At 33.5% G+C, this 21,248-nt stretch overlaps 3 protein-coding genes across 3 annotated transcripts in view; 1 reads left to right on the top strand and 2 right to left on the bottom strand.

The window, feature by feature from the left end:
- The first annotated feature begins 1,596 nt into the window (after nt 1–1,596).
- On the top strand, nt 1,597–8,302 carry LOC134270710 (small ribosomal subunit protein uS11-like). Its single transcript, XM_062752958.1, has 10 exons — nt 1,597–1,677; nt 1,830–1,906; nt 4,520–4,607; nt 5,130–5,229; nt 5,374–5,398; nt 5,682–5,707; nt 5,840–5,914; nt 6,044–6,109; nt 6,547–6,657; nt 8,103–8,302. The coding sequence occupies exons 2-9, from the start codon at nt 1,831–1,833 to the stop codon at nt 6,652–6,654; spliced, it is 564 nt and encodes a 187-aa protein (XP_062608942.1). The 5' UTR covers nt 1,597–1,677; nt 1,830; the 3' UTR covers nt 6,655–6,657; nt 8,103–8,302.
- LOC134270708 (calcium/calmodulin-dependent protein kinase type IV-like) lies at nt 8,195–16,000 on the bottom strand. Its single transcript, XM_062752957.1, has 12 exons — nt 15,834–16,000; nt 14,843–14,921; nt 14,620–14,682; nt 14,270–14,352; nt 14,086–14,158; nt 13,943–13,981; nt 13,395–13,446; nt 13,123–13,197; nt 12,854–12,929; nt 11,616–11,733; nt 10,783–10,941; nt 8,195–8,866 (listed from the first exon to the last, which is right to left on the bottom strand). Exons 1-12 carry the CDS (start codon nt 15,926–15,928, stop codon nt 8,747–8,749), a joined length of 1,032 nt encoding a protein of 343 aa, XP_062608941.1. The 5' UTR covers nt 15,929–16,000; the 3' UTR covers nt 8,195–8,746.
- Nucleotides 16,001–18,680: 2,680 nt separating this feature from the next.
- LOC134270703 (A-kinase anchor protein 13-like) overlaps nt 18,681–21,248 on the bottom strand; it is an 85,829-nt gene continuing 83,261 nt past the window's right edge. The window contains exons 44-45 of the mRNA XM_062752952.1: nt 20,356–21,183; nt 18,681–20,222 (exon numbers count right to left, since the gene is read on the bottom strand). Coding sequence (XP_062608936.1) covers nt 20,365–21,183 — 819 coding nt within the window. The 3' untranslated portion in view covers nt 18,681–20,222; nt 20,356–20,364. The remainder of the gene's footprint in view (nt 20,223–20,355; nt 21,184–21,248) is intronic.

Below are 21,248 nucleotides of genomic sequence, written 5' to 3' on the forward strand. Positions count from 1 at the left end.
GTCTATCTGCTCAGACGGGTCCAGTCTAGTCCACATCTAATTGGTTTTGTGTGATTCATTACGCGTCACTAGGGAATTCGTTTCAATCTGTAAATTGATCATTTTCCGAGGTATCTTTGATAGGTCTATAGGCCTTCTATTGCTTTTCTTTCCATGCTTTCTCTGGTGTTAAATGGTGTGTACATAATTCACATTTTCTGTAGCCATGTTCTGTAACAGAAATACTCTACAGAACTAGAAGACGGAATTAATCCTCTGTTTTATTATATACACTTATCCACTGTTTGTGAGTGGGATAGTTTTATTCTTGCCCGAGGGGAATAGTTTCTGTAAATAAAAGAGTTATCCCACTCACAAACAGTGGATAAGCGTTTTATTATACTGATGTATAATATAATTTCTGAGGTTTGAATTTTTGGAGTAAGATAATACTGCAAGAATAATCTGAACTCCTGATGACGTCACAATGCTACTGAAGTCATTATGACATCATCAGTAGATAGATCTATCGTTGGAAATCAAAATTGGAGGCAAAAATTGCATGAAAATTTTCCTAGGGTGGATAGCAAAAACTATACCCCGGGGTATAGCTTTGCTATGCGTGAACTATAAAAGATAGCTATTTTACCTTCTGAACTTTATATAGGAAACATTTTAACAGAAGTATAATAATTCGTTTTATCAATAAATAATTTAGATGATATGCATACCAGTTCTCTATTTGGATGTGAGAGTGAGAGACATTAAGGAGCCTCACTCTCTCATCTCTCATTGATAACTTTGGCCACAACTATATAATACTTAGATGTCTCAGTAAAAGATGCAACACATCTCGGTGTCTAAGGAAGAAATTTCTGAAGACTTCGTCTTATAAATAAAAAGAGATATTCAAAAGGACCCTAGGCCTTCAGTTATAAATCTCTAAATAAACATATGTCTGAAATAAAAATATATCACACCATACTTCACTTTGTACTAGAACATGTAGAACTAACAAGCTAATTCAGGGAAGTTGCACGTGTCCCTCTCTGACGGAAAAAGAAGAGCATGCACGGATCGGGGGGGGGGGGGGGGGGGGGGGTTAGGGGGTCGAGGGTGACTCTTCAGTTCAAGAAAGGCGGGCAGGGCCATATATAGGGAGTTTAGGTTTATAGTTCTAACATAAAAAAAAAAACTCAAAAACTTCTTGAAGTATCACCTGTATATAAAAAGTTTTACACACTCACACACACACACACCCTATTTATTTTATGAATTTACGACCTTGACCTTTGGCCTCAACTTAATTAGGGATCTTCCGTAGGCCATCGGGAGTTGTGGTAGATCTAAAAAAAAACTTCAATGCAAAAACTCCAAGGTTTCTCGAGATATTGCGCGGAACGAAAGTGTTACAGACAGACAGAAATACTGACAGACGGACGGACAGCTGGACGTTCCGAAATTAATATCCCCCTAATCTCAGCAAGATGTCGCAGTGGACACAAGACCAAAATTTTTAGTCCCTACGATATCTTGCAGAGATTAAATATCCCCCAAATTCAATGATAAGATTATTTTTAAGCGGGATAAAAATATTTGCAGTATTCGGTTCTCTCATTTATCTAGACTTAAGGTGAAGGTCAGAAATGTAAATGTTTGGGAATGGAATTTTTCGTTCTCTGATTTATTGTGAGAAAAGTACGTATAGAATTCAGGTATCCAGTTGATATTTTCAATCCACGTTAAGTTTTCTTTGCAATTACAGAAATGTGATGACTAAGCAAACATCCATTAATGAGTAATTGAAATGCTTTTTAGTCCGAATTATCTCTATGAATTGTTTTCAGCAGCATGTCCCTATTGAGGTCGGTGGTTGGTATAACCAGACAGGTGTATACGTGTGTGGTTCGCCCAAGTTTAGCTTCAGGTAATATTTTAAAAAATAATTCACCAAAGCACAGTGAAAAAAGTCCATAAAATTTTCAATGTGTTCCCAGACTGGCCAGAGTAGAACACAAGATAATTCGAATATGAGCTTGCCATGGGTTGGCTGCAGATCTGTAACTCGCTGGTCTAAAAAAGAAACGAGAGAAATACAGTGCCACCCATACAAAGAACTGTATAATTTAGGTAGACTTTACTTTACCAGTCCCCAGATCTGCAAGATCCTCGATCGCTCTCCATGGACTATGACGTAACATTTACGTCACTAAACTGTGATAAGGGTTAAACTTGCACATTACTCGACTGATTAGGATTAGTCTTGCACCCACCTGAGAGATTAGGGTTAGTTCTTGCACAAGTATTCGACTGATTAGTGTTAGTCTCGCATCCATTCGAAAGATTAGGGGTAGTCCTCAAACATTATTCCACAGATTAGGGTTAGTCTAGCATCTGCCCGGGAGATTTCGTCTAAATGTCTTAGTCCTTGCATACCATCTGAGAAATTAGGGTTAGAGACTCTTTCTTTCAGACAAGTTAAGAAATTCAGTTGCTTCAGGTCAGGGGTCTAGAATTTTTTTTAAAACTCACTTGCCCAAGGGCAAGTGAATAGTGATACAATAAATTTCACTTGCCCGCCTAAAAAATTCACTTGCCCAACAAAAACATGAAACAATCAAGTTTTAAGATTTTATTGACATTATGTTTAGATATCCTGGCATTTACAGGCTAACATTTACTCCATGGTTCAAATATGTGAATATTTTCCTCTAATTAAAATATTTATGCTATTTATGTTTCTGATATACTACAAATATAAATATGCTTTATATTGCATTGTATTTTTGATATAGATATATTAATACACCGTATGCTATATTGAAAATTTTATTTTCAATGTCAAAATTATTGTTCAGTGGATTATAACATTTATATCGTTAATTCTAACCTTAATCATTTAAATTTCAAGAGTTATAGCCCTCAAATCACGTTCGTATCAATTCCGGCCAATCGAAAGTGTACCGTTTTCGGTTTTTCATTTATACAGCAAACAAGTATTTCCGGTAGTGATAATGTACATTAATTTGACGGGAAACACTGCATACCGCTTCACACAACTTACTAGCTAAGTAAATTCAAATCAATTTTGAATCAAAACTTGTGAAAAGAACAGCTTTCAACAACATAAGTTTCTAATGTCATTTATTTTTACTTTCCCGAGCGGGTGAGCATGACCCGCTATCGTACTTTCCCGTACGAATTTTTACTCACCCCAGGCAACGGGAAAGCGTAGTTCTAGATCCCTGGCGGCTTCAATCTGTAATTTTTTCAAGATTATAATTTAGCTTCAATGGCATTTCTTTGGTTTGTTTACATGGAAGAATGGCTAAGTCTGAAAGAAATTATACTAAGCATGCGCCGCACGCGCTTCACTCAGAATGATTCTTTGTCAATTTTTTCCATGAATAAACAATATTTATTAATCTTTTCAGAGAACAAGGTTAAAAACTTTATTTAAAAACGAAATTTTAAACTAAACTTTTAACCGTAGAATTTGACTTTGGGGTCAAAAAGGCTAAAAACTTTGTTTTTTTTTATTTTTTCGATCGCTCACGCGATCTCATATATACTGAAGTTGCCTTTGGCAACACTACATTTTAGCGCGTTTTTCTGGGGACTGGTAGAATAAAGTCTTTCCTATATTTACACAAGAAGTTGTGCTAACTAGGTTCGGGTTAATTTCTCCAAATTTTTACTTCACTTCCACAAAACTTCGTTTTAAAAATTTTCATTAGACCTCTATGTCTCAATCAACTACTGTCATTGGTATCATCTGATTTGCACAAAGATCATTGAACCAAATTATCTTATAATCCAAAATGATGGTATAAGTGGATGAAATCTTCGGTGATCTCAATTTCAAGCCCAGAAGGGCTTTTAGAAATGGTTATAAGGAATATAAGAGAATATTGGGAGCACAGTGTTGGTAATATTTGAGATGGCAGTTTGAAAATTTAAAAACATGGAGAGAGAAATCCAGAAACAACACACTTTTTGTTCGCAAAAAATATACTCTTTTTGCAATGGGTGGCACTGTAACTCTCAGGTCTGTCCATATAATTTTTTTAGGAGAGCTACACTTCTGCAGCTAGCTAAGGGTATGCAAAAAAAAATTTGTTAAAAGAACGTGCAACAACTGCTAAAACGACAGTATTAGTTGTGTGTTATTAGATTTTAAAATATTTGTATGATGTGTATCAGTTTTAACTTTAACATTGTGACACAGTTGGGGTGAGTGCAGTTGTATTATTTACTCTATTCCATCATGAACTAAATACATATCTTTCACTTTTACATTTGATGCAACTCAGCCAGGAGATCCAGCTTTATACATGTACAGCATAAATTTTTCTACATTGAGAGAAAAAAATAAATATTTTAGAAACATTTTTGTTTTTGTTGAAAATTGTTAAGTTCCATATATATTTACAGTGCTGTCTAACTAGATACATGTACTTAATATGTTTTTTTAATATGTTCAACTTTTGAAAATAAAACGAAGTAAAAAGTCTTTTTAAAGAAGAATTTTCTGTTTCAGTCAACCACCAAGCAGTAAGTTACTTCCATGAAAGTCAAGAAGAGAGAGTGACACTGGGAGACAATCAGCATGATAAGAAAAACTGGAGGTTGTTTATTTTTTTTGTAATATATATGATTTAAAAATAGGTTACTAGGCAGAATCATTTGTTGTAGATAATCTTTCTAAGAAACCTATTCTCATGAATGACAATTATTCTCTTCCTGTTACATGCAATGCCCTGTGATGAGCATTGTAGATTGACTTATAAACTCCACCACCACCCCCCACCCCCCAAAAAATAGAGAAAGAGACTGAGAGAGAGAGATAGAAAAAGAATAATCATAAGAATTCATGTCTACGGTGATTTGTGAGATATTGGTTATTTATAAACTTTTTCAATAGCTAGAATTAATTTGAAATTAAAGTTATCCTAATGCCAAGGATTTCCCATGGACTTGCTTTGTTTTGAACAGTTGAAGAAATACCGATATTGACATTTTTGATGTTTTAAATATAGAGAAGATGCTCACTGTTGTGAATTTTACTTATTTACTAAATGGAACTTTATTAGTTAGACCTACATGTAGTCATTCTGTGATTATTGTCATGTGATTTTCTTTTTTGACAGGAAGCATTACCCAAGTGACTTAACACTTAAAATGAAAATCGACGGGACACCTTACGATGAGCTTCCAGTAGTTAATATAAAATATAAAATCATCTATGTGATTGAGATTTAAAAACTGTAAAGCCTCAGGTAATCTATAGACCAGTGTATGTGATTGAGATTTATATGTACATCATACATGTATCCCTCTGTAAAGCCTCAGGTAATCTATAGACCAGTGTATGTGATTGAGATTTATATGTACATCATATCCCTCTGTAAAGCCTCAGGTAATCTGTAGACCAGTATATGTGATTGAGATTTATATGTACATGTTTATATTTATTAGTTATGAAGAGTACAAAAAATATTGCATGTAGTGAAGTGGGGTAGGGGGAGAGCGATTTAAATGATAAACTTTGAAACTCATTTTAAAAATCATTTTTGTCTTTATTGGGAGAGATTTATTTTATTTTGAGTAAATGCTTACTTTATTGACATACAGGGTATCTGCTCTTAAATTTCATTTTTTCATACTGTAAAATTAAAATTATTTAAAATTTTGCTTTTTAGGTGATATAATATACTCCTCCTCTGGGGTAGGTACAGAATTTTATTTTATTTTTTTAAATATACCAGGTAACAAAATAAAGTGGAATTACTGAGTACCTGCATTTACTGACTACCTGTACAGGGCATATTTAAGTAAGCTGCCTGATTTGTCTTTTTAGGGAATCCTTGGCTTCAGGAACACGAAGGGTAAAACAAACCTTTGTGCACAGACTGTGGGGTCCCACATAGGGGAGGTAATGGTCATTATAAAACAGATTCTTTAAACAGTACAGTGATTTTGTTCACCTCATTTGCAGATAAATTCTTTATTTGGAATTGTATGTAAGAGTAATTTGCTATTTAAGATAAAATGTCTTTTACAGAAAGCACTGGACTTAGGCTTAAAGAACCTAAGGGTTAAATTAAATGGATTAGATGGCAAAAGATCAGTAAGTTCTGGAACTTGTTTTATTTTCATAAATGTTTAACTATTGACAAATAAATGTATTTTAACTAGTTAAAACAGAACTTCCTAGCTTCGCTGGTGTGAAGTATGGAGCATTTAAGGTTTCCTGGGTCAATCAGGTGATTGCATGATTGCTGAATTTATCATCTTTTGTGCACAGTGTGTAAACTTTTGAACATATTCTTCTTCTTTGGACTGGTAAATCTAATTACACCCAATTTGGTATATAGCATCTATGAATAAAAAAGGACAGAAAATAAAATTTATGGTCTCTGCTACTCTTTGGCTTGTGGAATGTTGCCAAAAATATCGAAATTATTGCAATCTTCAGACATCTAACTTCTGTTTATTTGTAATTATAAACCCAGCTGAAATTGAGATAAGTATTTGTTAATATTCAATATTAATTCTGAATTACAGTCAGCCTTGCTGGGTTTACGTACTTCAGGAGTAAGAGTTGTATCAATCACAGATGCCACGAAGATACCACATAATGGGTGCCGCCCTCGGAAACGACCCAGAAAATAAACGGTAAGTTACAACTACAGATGTAACTAAGGTACCACATAATGGGTGCTGACCTAGGGAACGACCCAGGAAGTAAATGGTTAGTACAATCACAGATGTCACTAAGATACAACGTAATGGGTGCTGACCTAGGAAACAACCCAGAAAGTAAACAGTAAGTTACAATCACAGAGGCCACTAAGATACCACATAATAATGTTACATTATACACAAGTACATGTAAATTTTTGGGGGGAAATGATTATTTTTTTTTCAGTACCATTTCTCCTCTATAAAGAAGATAATTTTTTCTTGATAGCAGCTTCAGGCTTTGGGGTGTTTGATCACTTGTTTCCCATCAAGGTCACAAAGAGGCAATGTCATATAGCATGTACACATATGAGTTTTATGTAATATTGTCTTTTACTCAGCAATGATCTCTTCCAGTATTTAGTGGGTAGCGAGCTAAATTATTGTACAGTCAAACCTCATTATCTCAAAACTCAAAGTGACCAAGGAAATACAGAGAGATATCTGAATATTTGAGATATGGAGGGTAAAATACTTACAGAATGGGACTACAAAATCACTTTGACATATCCATGGCATTCAGGATGAATTTCAGCTGTATATTTTTTCTTTTTTATCCTGGATAGTTTTTTAGATCATGTTTTTTAGTCTTTGGAAACTTGATTTTTTTTTCTCATTAATTAAGCATTGAATTCATATTTTTGGATGTCTTCGGTCCTATAACACACCTGGCCGTGCCGACAAATTGAATACCGCGCGTTAGCGCGGTATGATAATTTGTCGGCACAGCCAGGTGTGTTATAGGACCGAAGACATCCAAAAATATGAATTCAATGCTTATATTTACATTCTCTAATTTTTGTTCTTCATAATTGCTTATTTCGTTAATCTTTCATGTGAATTTAGTGCCTTTCAAAACTGCTGTGGTTAATAGATGTAAGAGCCGTTTGTGACGTCAAATGACGTTAAATGACGTTGCAAAGTTAACTTACGCAAACAAACATTGCGAGGAAAAAAGTGACAAATTAATTATTAACGCACGTTACGTTAATTTTTACGTTAATTTTTCAGGGTTATAGTTTTTCATTAAATTGAAGTAAAATATTTTACAATTTGGTGTTCCTAGAGTATTGAAATTGCATATAGTTCCTACTATGTATTCTAACGCGCGGTGACAAGGTTTCGCGTGTGTTATAGTAATTTGAACGTCGTGGATTTCTAATGAATTTCATAAGGAAAATCACACTGAATGTAAATATATGTATTTACATCAACCAGGTCATTATGATTAGTATACATCTTAGTGTCTTATTGTATTTCTCAGACATTTCATGAAGTAAAAATTCAGGGGTACAAAATTTTCTTTTAGGAACTGAAAAGGACTAGTTTACCCATCAAGGTACAGTAATCAACTAACACTAATGTGCTTTTTTTTTCAGAGAACATCAGAGGTAGGGAGATTGGAGTCTGTAAGCAGTATACCTACAAATGGTAAACCAGTTCTGGAACAAATCATGTGACAGTCTAACACTTGTTTTTTATGTGACTTTATTTTGATCCTCAAATTCAGATCTGTCAAAGTTTCAGTTGAATTGTCATACAGATCATGGAACTGAATAAAAACATTTCATACAACCAAGTCCTGTATTTGTAATTTGTGTTGAAAGGTACATGTATTAACACATTTCTTTTAATAATTAGGTGAATAAAAATATTTAAAATTCATAAATTTGAACACATTCGAAATTTTTCTAGAAAGCATAGCATATTTTTTTCTAAATAAAATCAAATTACTAAAAAAATAGTTTCGATTAAAATGTCAGTATCAAAATGTTCAATGTATGAAAAATTTCAAGAAATGTTATAAAATAGTTCATTTACAGAGAAAAAAATAATGAAAGCATACATTGTACATGTATTTGTATTGAAATTCAAATTAGAATCTACACAAAATTGTAAAGAAATATAAAATGTTAATTCACAGTACTATCACAGACAGTGTTTGTAAATACCAAATAAAAATTATAAATATGATACAAAACAATATAAATAATTCTAACAGTAGATTGACAGTGTATTGTAATTAATGCTCCATTGGTTCTGACACAGATTGCATGGACACATCGCTCATGGACTGTTTTTGATTTAAAATACTGGTGACTCGGGCTGCTCTAGAGGCCAGAAGAGTTGCATCTGTAATTGCCTGCAAAAAGGATTAATTAGCATTATTAATAAATACATAATTGATAAACTTTTAATTTCATACTCCTGTAAAGTAGAATCATGATACAGTCACTCATTCTGACAGAAACTGATCAGAGAACACTTAACAGCTTAACTGATCAATAAAGAATTTGTCATAACATTGATGCCCAGTAGATTCCAACCTACAACTCATGTACTGGAAGACTCAACCACCAACTACAGTAAAATTGTTACTAAAACATGCTTATGAATTGATGATTTTAAAAAAAAATTCTTGAACTTTACAAATACACATGTATAACAAATTATGTTTTATATAACTAAGTAAAAATGTCCTCTGGCACTTCATTAGAAGTGTGTATTACTACTGTACAAGACACTTTTGAGAATATTTCATACGGCTTATTCACTTTAAGTGCAGGAATAATAATTTTCAACTACCCGGTATATTGCATCAGGTTAAATCATTTTGTGAGAATACTAATTCTTGATTCTCTTTCAGCATCATATTTTAATCAAAGGAGCATGCTGACTCTGGTATATTAACAATTGTTTAACATGATGAAGATCAACGATCAAAATTAAATTTATACATTTAGCAAACCATACAAGGTAAATGTAACTGAGAGGCAAATCAATGAGATCATTTAAGAAGATGGAGCATCTTGTACTGAAATCATAGTCCTTTGCAAGGGGTCATTTTAATATCTAATGCTTAAATAATGATATTGGACTGATTGAAAAATTACAGAAAACAAGAGGTCCATGGGCCACAATGCCGACCTGAGTAACCATGGTCCTTCTCAAGAGCTCAGTGGTTAGAGTGCTGGCACGGTACACCTGGGCAGATCTTTGGAGATTTTGTCTTGTGTATACCCATGTAAAACTTTGACAGACATAGTTATCCCACCCTACAACCAGGGGTCATGACTTTCAGAAACTTGAATAGATCTGCACTCAAAAATTCGTACAAGTTTATTTTTTCTGGCCAAGAGGTTCTTAAGAAAATGATCATAACAAATGATCACTATTTTTTTAAACTATCTCCTAAGGTATGGCCCTTTAATTTCCTTTACTGTAGGATACCCTTTGTCAAGTTTGGCTGAAATTTGCCTAGTGGTTCTAGAGAAGATAAAAATGTGAAAATTAACATTAGACAACTACAAATTTTAATCAGAAAAGCTCACTTGAGCCTCCAGCATAGGTGAGCTAAAAATGGAGTAATGTTTAAAGTTATGTCTGTAGATTCTTCATTATCAAAGATAAATGTATATTTTTGAAAATGGATTAAATCCAGTGAACATACAGGTAACTCATTATAAGCTTGCAAACGGATTTGATTGGCTCAGACATCTAGCATTTAATTCTTTACAAAAATGACTTCTATTCTACAATTATGACTTATAGCTTCTCTTATGAAATGTGACCTGCAAATACTTTCACGAATGTGGATTAATTCACGAGGAAACTGTGTGCTTAAATGTGATGTTAATGAAATCTGCTTCTCAACATAATTACTGAATACACTGAATCAAGAAAGTGTAGAGATACTTTTGCTTTAAGGGAAGACAGAAACTGTGGTAAAGTTTAATAAAGAAATTCTTTCAGGCCAACTCTTAAAAAGCAGCTGATTATTGTAATGTTCGTATATTGAATGAATGGATCACACCAAACTTGACACAGAGTCTTACCTATTCTGTGTGAGGTGCAACTTCTTGATACTGACAAAATTCATATATTGTATCATTGTATTTCTCAAAAGGAAAGACAGAAAATGCAGTGGACAAACATCTTGTCTGATATAAAAAATTATGTGTCTGTACAATCCATCATCAATACACGTACTTGAGCAATGTGAGAATTATGTTGGTTTTTCCATGTGGAGGCATGCTTGTATGAGCCTAAGATCATTACCTTCATTTTCCTTGTGGCGTTGAATTCCTTGATCTTCTCGTGGGTTTCTGGCATGTGTTCACTCTTGGCGGCCACACCCTGGACCCACTTGTGGTTGAGGGCCTGAACCTCTGTTAGACGTTTCTTAGGGTCCAGCTGAAGCATCTTTCTGACAAAGTCCTGGAAGTGTTATGATATCAATGTGAGTGTTTCACCAGGTACAAATTAATAATTATGGTAAAGACTATCATAATACAAACACTGCTGCAGTTTAGCTGTGATGTTAGTAAGTTACAATTATTTTTCATTTAAACAACCACAATTAAGAAATACACATATAAATGTAAAAGTAGCTTTACCACTACCCTGACCGAAGTCATTTAAAAATAAAAATTTTAAGTATGTAAGGTGCAGCATGCATGCAACAGACAAACCATTGACAAAGGTATCGTATGTTTGGAGAGGCATGTGATAAGCTAAAAATTGAAATGTAGTCAGTCAGAACTAAAATGTAGGCATGTTGCACATTGTCCATGCATGCTCCAGATCAACATGCTGTGTTGGATGATCACATGGTTTTTTGAGTTTTGATAAGTTGTGCACAGATTTAAGTTCTAATCTTACTTATAAAGCATGAACTCTAAGCTAGTCTTAGATACAGCATCTGAAGCTTGCATTTCTGCTGTGCTTATGATTATGTCCATATAAACAGGAACTGTGATTATAGAATACCCTCCCCCCCTTCAACCGAACCTCATTCCAAGAGGTATACAATAAATGACAAAATTGATAAGCTATGTGTTGTCAAAGAGAAAACTCATTTTCTAAATCTTGATTATGTTAAACTGTTGTACCTTGGCATTTTCACTGATGTTATTCCAGAATGGTGCGTGAAATTCATACTCTGCTTTCAGAATTTTCTTGTACATTGTCCTCTCGTTTTCACTGTAGAATGGCTCATAACCACATAACCTGAAAGGTAAACAATTCATGTGAAAAGTTATGGAAAAAGTATTGATGTTTTGAGCTCCATTCTGCATATTTTATCTCAAACTAAAGATCTAAAATTCTTATTTTGTATTTTTTTTCCATTGTAATTTTAATTGATAAAGTCTACCTTTGTTGAAGTACTTCTGTCAGATTCAGAGAATGTAAAAATTTGATGCTGGTACCTGAGTTGTCTTAGAGAATGTGAGATTACTCGTTTTGACTTATTTTAATATGGTACCTTACTCACAAGCTGATGATGATTCTGTTATGTAATCTACCTGATTTACAGGTTGTGTAATATGACTCACTGTCATGTTTCATCTGACTTACAGATTAAATGATGGCTAATTGTTATGTGATACCTGACATATCAAGTGTAGGACCCATTGTAATGACTTACAAGTTGTTTGACAATCCATCTTAAAGGTGAACAAGACTTGCCATATTAGTTTTCCTATCCCCTATCTCAGCATGGGAGTATATAAACCCTTTGCATTCATTACACATGATTTCTTTTCACTTGGTCACTGCTGTATGTAGTGCATGTATATACATTGTACATTGTCCTTTTTGTTTACACTTTACTGAACGTACAACTGTGTTTATTTCATTTTTCAATCCATTGACATGACAAATGAAATCAAACGTCTTCAGCAACCTTTTTTTCTGACATGGTAGAGGAATGACATGTACATTATATTGTGCCCCCTGTATCACAATGGCAAAGAAGGAGACATCCATTCAGTCAAGTCCGTTCAGAAAAATAAGTTGAACAATAAACAAAGCTGAGCTTATATAGAGGCTACAGGAAGACAATCCTGAGAAGACAAATATGGCTGACAAGGATGACTCTCTTCTTTTTAAAAATTATTGTGTTCAGCTTTAAGGAAGTATCTGATTTACAGATGTATCAGGCTGAGCATGATGCCTCATTGTGAAACCTATGTGATGGTTTGATGTAACATAGTACCTGACTTAGTGGATAATGTACAATGTCTCACTGTGGTAACTAACTTACAAGACGTGTTTGGTCACTAACTGTAATGTGGTACCTGAATTACAAGATGTTCTGATGACTTACAGGATGCCTGTAATAACTTACAAGATATAAGTGATGACTCCAATGCTCCACATGTCTACAGGGTAAGAGTAGGGTCTGCCAGCCAAGACCTCGGGGGCTGGAACGAGTTTAATACACAATTAGAAAAGTAAAACATTTATACTGCCTTTAACATTTAAAGCCAGAATAACATACTTTATACCAAGAGTAAAATTATATGGATAATTTATCAAGTTGCACAGTGCTATTTTTCCAATCCATTTGTCAAAGTAGGATTAAGGAATTCTGCCTGTGTGTCTGTCTGAACTCACCACAATATCCTGGGGTCCCACATACTGTATTCATTGTCACCTCCCTTTCAATGATTTTAGAGAGACCAAAGTCAGCTGAAAATATAAGTTAAAATGAAAGAATCTTTTTCAGTTTTATTTGACATTATGCTGAACATATCAAATTAATCTAATAAATTCCATATCCAAACAATCCATTTGTCTTTTAGAGTTCATAAAATGTGATGAATTGATTAATTTATTGGAATTTTTCTATTATATTATTAGTGTGAATTCAATATTTGTTAACCTACCAACTTTGAGATTGGATTCATCTGTTAAATCTTCATACAAAAGGTTTTCAGGCTAAAAAACACATTTTAATAAACTCACTGAGTGTATTGTCACTGACTTTTCTCTTAGATTCTAGTAATTTTCAATGCAAGATAAAGCCTCTGTCAATACACAGCAGAAAACACATAAATGAAAAGTGGGTTTCAATTTTCTACATAGCCAATAGAAGACATAGTTGTAAATTCCTTGATAGTTGAGCATAATGTTATAAGCGTGTTCAGTTTTACTCTAAAATAAATTATCAACAATGGTCAGTAGGGAGAGAAATGAATCTGATCTGCCTAGTATAATAGGTATAAATTGCTGTCAGTGTATAAAACATTAAAAATAGAATTGTAGCTTGTAGCAGTTATAACAAGTAAACAAGATTATTTCTTGGTACTTTTAGTCTTTTACATGTACATATAAACTGACATATGGACAGAGTCAAGCAGCTGGTTTGTTTGCTTGTGATGCAGGTAAAAATGATAACATTTAAAGCCATGTAAGATAAAATTGTTTTACAAACCTTCAAGTCACGATGCACCACTTCATTCTCATGAAGATACTGTAGAAAAAGAAAACAGGTTTATATAAAATGTTGAACATTATGAACAAGAATCTATATAAAACTTATGAAATTTTGCTTTTTTCTGTTGGTTCAGATCTCACCTTGACTGCGACCAGCATTTGTTGGACGGCTTTGGAAGCATCTTTCTCGGAGTAGTAACCTCGATTTACAATTCTATAACAGACATCAAATTGATGTCATTAAATCAGATTTTGAAATAAAATTAACAAAGTTGAACAAGGATAAGATATTTTCTTGTTTTCTCCATGAAATAAATTGAATTACCTGTCGAAGAGTTCACCTCCTTTGACCAACTCAAGAATAAGATAAATGTCTGTGGGGCTCTCATAGATCTCTTTCAGTCGAATCTAAGAAACCACACAAAATCAAAAATGCTGCAGTGTTTATTCTTCTAGCAGAGTCTGAGTGACAGCATTGTATGCATAAATTGTTAATAAAGTGTCACATTTTTAAATTGAAACCCTAGGCCTAATCAAACATTTTAAATAGAAATTGTTAAGATATATTTTCTCCTGATAATCTTTCCTCTCTCCTCATGAAAGCAATTTAAAGCAAACTTCAATTTATATCATATTTACATTGATATACATATAGTGTAGTATAAATATAAATACCACATTCTTATGCTTGAGCTTTAGGAGGATCCCAATCTCTGAGTTAATGACTTTCTTGTCCACCTGCCAAATAAACACAGTACTTAATGTTCATTGCTGTTTATCAAATTAGTACCTTGTCTTTTTTTTCCATCTTGTTCATATTATAATGAATGTTAAGTTCTTGTGAAATTGAACTGACAGTAATTTAAATGAAACCGATATCATGAATAGCAATACTGACCCTTTTGTGGATAACTTTGGCAGCCCATTTCTGTTGTGTCCCTTTTTCTTCAACTTTGACCACTACTGATGTTGCACCTCTTTGAAAAAAAAAATGTACACAAATGTATGTATGGTAAATATGGAGATTCATTTACATGCATATAATTCATTATATCTTAAATATATTAAAATAAACTTTAACATTGTGTATTTACTCACTTTTTGGGGGAAAAAATATTATATGACAAATGCAACTAATGTAAACAGGTCCGGCACAATCTCTTGATTAAGCTATATAGCTTGTTTTAGCTTTATAGCTTTATTAAGCTATTCAAAAAAGCTTGATTAAGCTATTTTATCATACTTTTTTCTCAAATGTGTTATTTCCCAGCATGTACAAAAAGTCGCACCTGGGTGCAGCGATATTATTCAACTTTGAACTCCTCCAAATACAATGCATATAAAAATCACTCACTAAACTGCGTCTCCTTGACAGACTTTGTACTCAAAGTTCTAAAAGTTTGAGGCTATTTATGAGTGACCAAACAGTTATTTCTTGAATGAAATTATAAAGGATGTCAGTCATAGCCAACAGGATAATTGATTAATTGGTAACACTAACAGTTCAGCTCAATGAGAGGCAATCATACTTATCCATGTATCACTGCACACAAGGTAGTGTACAGTTGCTCAAATAATGGAAATTCATATTTTTCTTAAATGTATTCAACAGCTGCAATATTAAAACTATCTATGATTCGGGTTGCTTTCTTGATAGCTTATATATATATGTCAGACGTCAATTAAATATTTGCGACTTTTTGTTTATTTTTTACAAAAAAAAAGTTTTTTGTGAAAAACTGCATATAAAAAGCTTTATGGGGCTATTTTTTAGCTATATAGTTATTTCAAGCTTTATAACTTAATCAAGAGGCTGTGCTGGATCTGATAAATAAAATGAAAGTCTGTTACTACGGAAAAAGCGGGCACCTGTCTGGTGCCATTTTTACCTTCCAAGTTCTGTAAGCTGTAGGTAATAATCCTCAAATCTTTTATCTTTAATGCTCTCATTTATCCAGTAGTCTTGCTTTGCCTCACGAGGCATTTTGTGACAAATTTATTAAGTTTTCGTTGTCTAGTTGATTAAGTTTTGTTGTTGCTCCGATAGGTCACGTGACTATACTTGCAACATTTTTTTAATATCCCGATCCCGAGTTTATAACAATTCCAGTACTGCGGATTTTAGTTTCCCCAAATTTTGCTACAAATGACTATGTATTAATAAAAAGGAATGAATGATTCCATTCTACAAATTTAAAAAAGTACCCTTGGTGGACTTTTAAAATATTTTCAACTCTTCAAACAATAAATTAATTATACAAACACGATTAAAATAAACTTTCAAAAACCTTGTAATATGAAGATACTTTTTTTTTAATGATGAGATCAAAGGTTGACAATAATTTATTAAATGCACTTTGGCCTATGATTAAGGAAGTTCTTCGTCAAGTGAAAATGCAATACGAGGGTTGATCCAAAAGTAATGTCACAACTTTGATAAAATTGCTATTAGTCGAGGTAAAGCAACAAAATTATACAGGATGAAAGCTTTATTTATTTCAAATTAGACCTGAAAAATTCAAAGGAATATGATGTATACTTTCCAAAATATCGGATTTTAAACAATGTGCGTTTATGCTAGTCGCCGCACCTAAATATAACGTCATATGACGGATTATCACCGTCATACTTTTAAGCGCCTCCCCTTCGTTTCATTAAAAATATTTGTGATTCGCAAACACTTTCACCAATTCCAGTTTCTTTAAGAATTCTTGGTACCATTATACACTCACTCTTTTCATGATTGAGCCCTCTGTCAAAATTTTTTGAACAGTAGCATAAGACAAACTTAAAGATTCACAAGTCACTCTATACGTCTGTCTTTTTTGACAACGTCAGATACCATTGAACATTTCCGTCCGATCTCCTATCTTTCGGTCTCCTTGTCCTCTTCTAATTATTCAGTGACCAATCACCCGCCCAAAATTGCTGAAACCATCTATTAAGATGTCTCTTATTTTCATTCTTTATTCTGTAAGTCTGATTAATTAACGTAACTGTCGCTTCTGATGATTCGCATATTTTGAAGCAAAAATACATTACAACTCGTCGTGCCGTTTTTTTTTATTTCGACAATCCCTTTGTTCAATTCAACAAAGTAAAAGAACAATGTTTATGATCACAAGTACCAATGCCGTCATTTAATTTTCAATTTAAAACTAGAAAATGACGAGAATTGGTAGATTGGGAGATTTGGTGCTTTTTAATGCGTTTCAATGTCTTTTTCATTTTAAGAAAAATACACTTTAAAACAAGACGTCCTGTTGAGACGCGGCGACATCCCCTATACTCCATGTTTTAAACATCTATAAAATAAATTCAAATAAATATTATCAAATTAAAATTTTAATGTTAATTAGATTTATAATTGTGCATCTTTTGGTATATTGTATTTGATAATATGACGCCAAATATAAAGGATATGGACGTTGTGACATTACTTTTGGATCAATCCTCGTATAACATACGTTTTGCAGCATACTTTTGACATTTTGCTACACTTTGCATGTGTGGGAATTTCATAGATCTAAACAGATAAACTAAAGCCAACTGCTTAGTACCAACTGCCGGGGGGGGGATAACATTTGACCATTGAAAGACTCGTCCCCCTCCCCTACATCAACACATTTTGGTGTTGCAGTATACTAGTACATGTAGTCAAAATCTGAATAGAAAACAGTGATACTGATCCTGTCCAAATAACAAAACAGGCAATGTTATCTACATGTATAAGTAGCGGCAACTGCCTGGCAAGTTTGCTGCTATAATCTCGCTATAAGGGACAGGGACTTCAGTGTTTCACAAACACATCTTATTTGTGGAGAAATTTTGCATAAATTGATTAAATGAATTCTTAACCGTTTTTGTTGGTGGGATGCAAAGACTTCATTTCTCTTAATTTATAGATTCCAAGGCTCCCCAACCTTGGCTATAAGGACACAAATATATGTACTGGGGTAATGAAAAATATTTATAAAAAAGAAAGAAAGCATTTATGAGAAAAATTCAATGACGCTCCCTCCCATTGTGTTATCTAGATAAAGTACCAGCTGTATTTCTAAGGCTTTTGTCAGAGAGGGATGTTTACCAGAGGCCTCAGTTTATACACTGTCTGAGGAATCTTCAATTCAGCATAAATCATCCCCTGTTTCCCGCTGCATTCAGTTAGAATTATGGATAAATATAAAGACTTTAACTTGCAAGGAGTTATCACAGAGAAATCATTTGGAAATTTAAATATTAAAACTTTACTGGTATACAAATCCTAGGTCTTAATGCCATAAGATATAACAACAATCTTATCTTCTTTTTTTTTTTATTATTAAAACCATTAATGGTAGATTTGGTTAATTATGATAAAATGTAAAATATTACATTATAACAAGTTCCATCCTGTGTCTGATCTGACACACGAAAAAATCCAGAATCCACACAGATCCTAGTTTTGATCCCGAAGGATAACCATTCCGAAACAGTTGACCCCCCTCTCTGGGGGTAATCCCATGTAAACCTCTTCAAACAATGAAGATAACATTTCAAGTTATCTCATGAAAAAAGTATCCAGACATAGAAATATATATATTTAACAAAGTCGAAAACAATCATCACAAAATGTAGCAAAATGAAGGGAAGATTCTATAATGAACGATGACAGGGTTCATAATGAAGACATCTGTTTATAAAACAGCTACTTCTAAAACACAGAACATCATGCAAGACCATGAAGTGAAAGTCTCTTGAACAATAAAGAATTGAAATTTGATCAGATCCAAAGGTCACCTACTTCAAACACAAGTTTTCTCTTGTTACACTAAGCATGGCAGACCAGCTGCCTTTTAATATGTGTTCACTTTTCAAAAATTTGAATATATTGTAAGTTTACATCAAATCTATTAATAATCATGTATAATAAAGTTTTCACATTTTCACTACTTCTGTGTACAATTTTATAAATAAAATAAATATTACACATTCCAATGACAATATTTTATGAATCAGCAGTTGATATGTGGTTTTACATTAAAAAATAAATCTTGTTTAAAATTACAGAACTACATGTGCAGTTGGTTGTTAGTATTCAGCAGTTCCTTTGTAATGGTTGACGTATTCTTTGAAATGATTAATGAAATACATTGCCTATAAATGAACAAATATGAAAATCTATGTTAAATAACAAAGTGAGGGCCACATGTCTATATAAAAAACAGGTTAAAAAGTTCTCAATCAATTTGGCAAAAAAATCGCTATAAAAATTAAAGTCATAAAAATAAAGATCTTATTTAGTGTGGGAATGTTTGGTAAGGAATTTGTTTCCTGAAAGATTACAAGAGGTCACATTAGTAGTGATGATAACCCCTTAAGAGTCAAGCCTATAAAAAGATTGTCACCCTGGGGTAATATCCAAAGTCAGTCCAAGTAATGAAAAAATCACACCACCATCACATTAGCATCCTAAAGTCTAAAACACGTGGCCTTTACTCACACTATATAAATTTACAAAAATCCAATATACATATAATTCTTCTTTTTTTTTTAAATTAAAAATTTTGCTTTTATTACCATGGAAACCAAACAGTGACTGAATGAGTAATAAACACAAAAATTAATAAATACATCATCTACACATAACAATTTAAAAGGAAAAATGCATCACTTATAGAGTGTGCTTTTCATCAACCTCTATACGTATATAAAACTTTCTGCATTAATTAAAATAGCGACTAATTTTTCCATGAAAATTAAAACTCATTATGACCCTAACAGTGATGTGACATATCTCAGATCTCCAAGTGTGCCAGCACTTGTTACAAATTCATTATCAGTGTTAATTTAGGCAACATGAAATATAAAGATGACAAATCATATCAGGCAAGCTATTTAGACAGTGTTTTTAATAATATCCTACTACAATTTAAATCTTTATAAAGAAATATTTAAAATTAAAAAAAAGTTTATTGATGTTTTTTTTTTTTTTGCCTCCTTACATGATTTTCACCCACACATATCATGCTGCACAAAAATCTCAATTATCAGTGGAAGATAACTGAAAATGTCTAATTCTGGAAATTAGGCAGTCTTTGGCTTTGATGAGAAAGGAGCTTTGTCCAATCAACAAACAGGAAGGTGATATGATGCGGCGTTCCTGAGAGAGAAGACAATTGGTTGACTTCTGTTGGTATCATCCAATCAGATATACACTACTGGAACAGGACTTGGCTGGTTACCTGCCCTTGTTTAGTCTTTAATGGTCTGGCAATTGTATGGCACATGTCTATCATCTGAAAAATTAGAATCTGAATGAAGCAAATTTGATGCACTGCTGGGCTCAAGAAAACTTTATTGCTGTAAAAGCAATATACCACATTAACTAAGTCTTATCATTAATTTACATAATATGAAAAAAATACTGACCTATATTTGTTACATATAGAAAATCCCACTGCCATTTTTCTGATGGCCGGGTTTTTCCTGAGCATTATTTTTGGCATCACTACTCTGTCCACTGTCCACAGACAATGATTTCTGTCCTCCATTGTTATTTGGGGTTTTCCCCTTGGCACCTGGCTCTGCCAATTTTAACACTCCACCCAAAAGTGAGGATGATGACGATGATTTCTGCTGTTGCTGGGGGCGATTTGATTTGTAGATATTTGACACGCTTTGACTTCCCGTGATCTGTTGTGAACCTGACTTTCCCCCCACATCTGCTAGTTTGAATGGCAGGACCTGCTGAACTCCTTTATTAGAACCAGTAGATTGAGAAAGTGGAGAGGGAGAGCCTGATTTCTTCTGTTCATTTTTAGCACTTAACAAATGTGCAGGCAGTTTCTGGCTCTTATTTCCAGCTAATTTACTCGACACACTTGAAGAGAAACTTGCTGCCGCCTGGACACCTCGTGGCTGATCAGGTCGTGCGGGAAGCTCACGGCGGGTGGTTTTCATGTGACCTGATTTCAGCCTCTCAAGGTCTCCCTCTATCATGGAGCAGAAGTCGGCACTTGCTGATCGTCGGTGTGAGTTCTGACTGGGCGAGTCAGGACAGGTAACATTTCTGGGATCCGTGGAGCTGCTTCCCTTCAGGTTTTCTTTGTCCCTTAATATCACTCCCCCTTGTGAACTGACTGTTTTATCTACAGGGGAATCCCTATGAATTATCTTCTCTTGTTGCCACATGTCAATTTGTCGCTGGTAAGCTTCTTTCTGTCTCTTTAAATCTTCTTTCTTTGCCAGTAAATCAGCCTGTAAAAAAGATATCAATATTCAACAATAAATTCTTACTATAATCCACTCTGAATATGAAATTA

The sequence above is a fragment of the Saccostrea cucullata genome, unplaced genomic scaffold (assembly GCF_032062105.1).
Source record: "Saccostrea cucullata isolate Sc308-1 unplaced genomic scaffold, CSIRO_AGI_Scuc_v1 ctg199, whole genome shotgun sequence".
Taxonomy (NCBI): domain Eukaryota; kingdom Metazoa; phylum Mollusca; class Bivalvia; order Ostreida; family Ostreidae; genus Saccostrea; species Saccostrea cuccullata.

Coding starts and splice junctions, on each gene's coding strand:
- LOC134270710 (XM_062752958.1), top strand. CDS start 1,831: ATGTCCCTATTGAGGTCGGTGGTTGGTATAACCAGACAGGTGTATACG. Junction 5,230..5,373: donor AATATAAAATCATCTATGTG/ATTGAGATTTAA, acceptor ATTTATATGTAC/ATCATATCCCTCTGTAAAGC. Junction 5,915..6,043: donor TGGGGTCCCACATAGGGGAG/GTAATGGTCATT, acceptor TGTCTTTTACAG/AAAGCACTGGACTTAGGCTT.
- LOC134270708 (XM_062752957.1), bottom strand. CDS start 15,928: ATGCCTCGTGAGGCAAAGCAAGACTACTGGATAAATGAGAGCATTAAA. Junction 14,353..14,619: donor AGCTCAAGCATAAGAATGTG/GTATTTATATTT, acceptor GTGGTTTCTTAG/ATTCGACTGAAAGAGATCTA. Junction 14,159..14,269: donor GGAGGTGAACTCTTCGACAG/GTAATTCAATTT, acceptor TGTCTGTTATAG/AATTGTAAATCGAGGTTACT.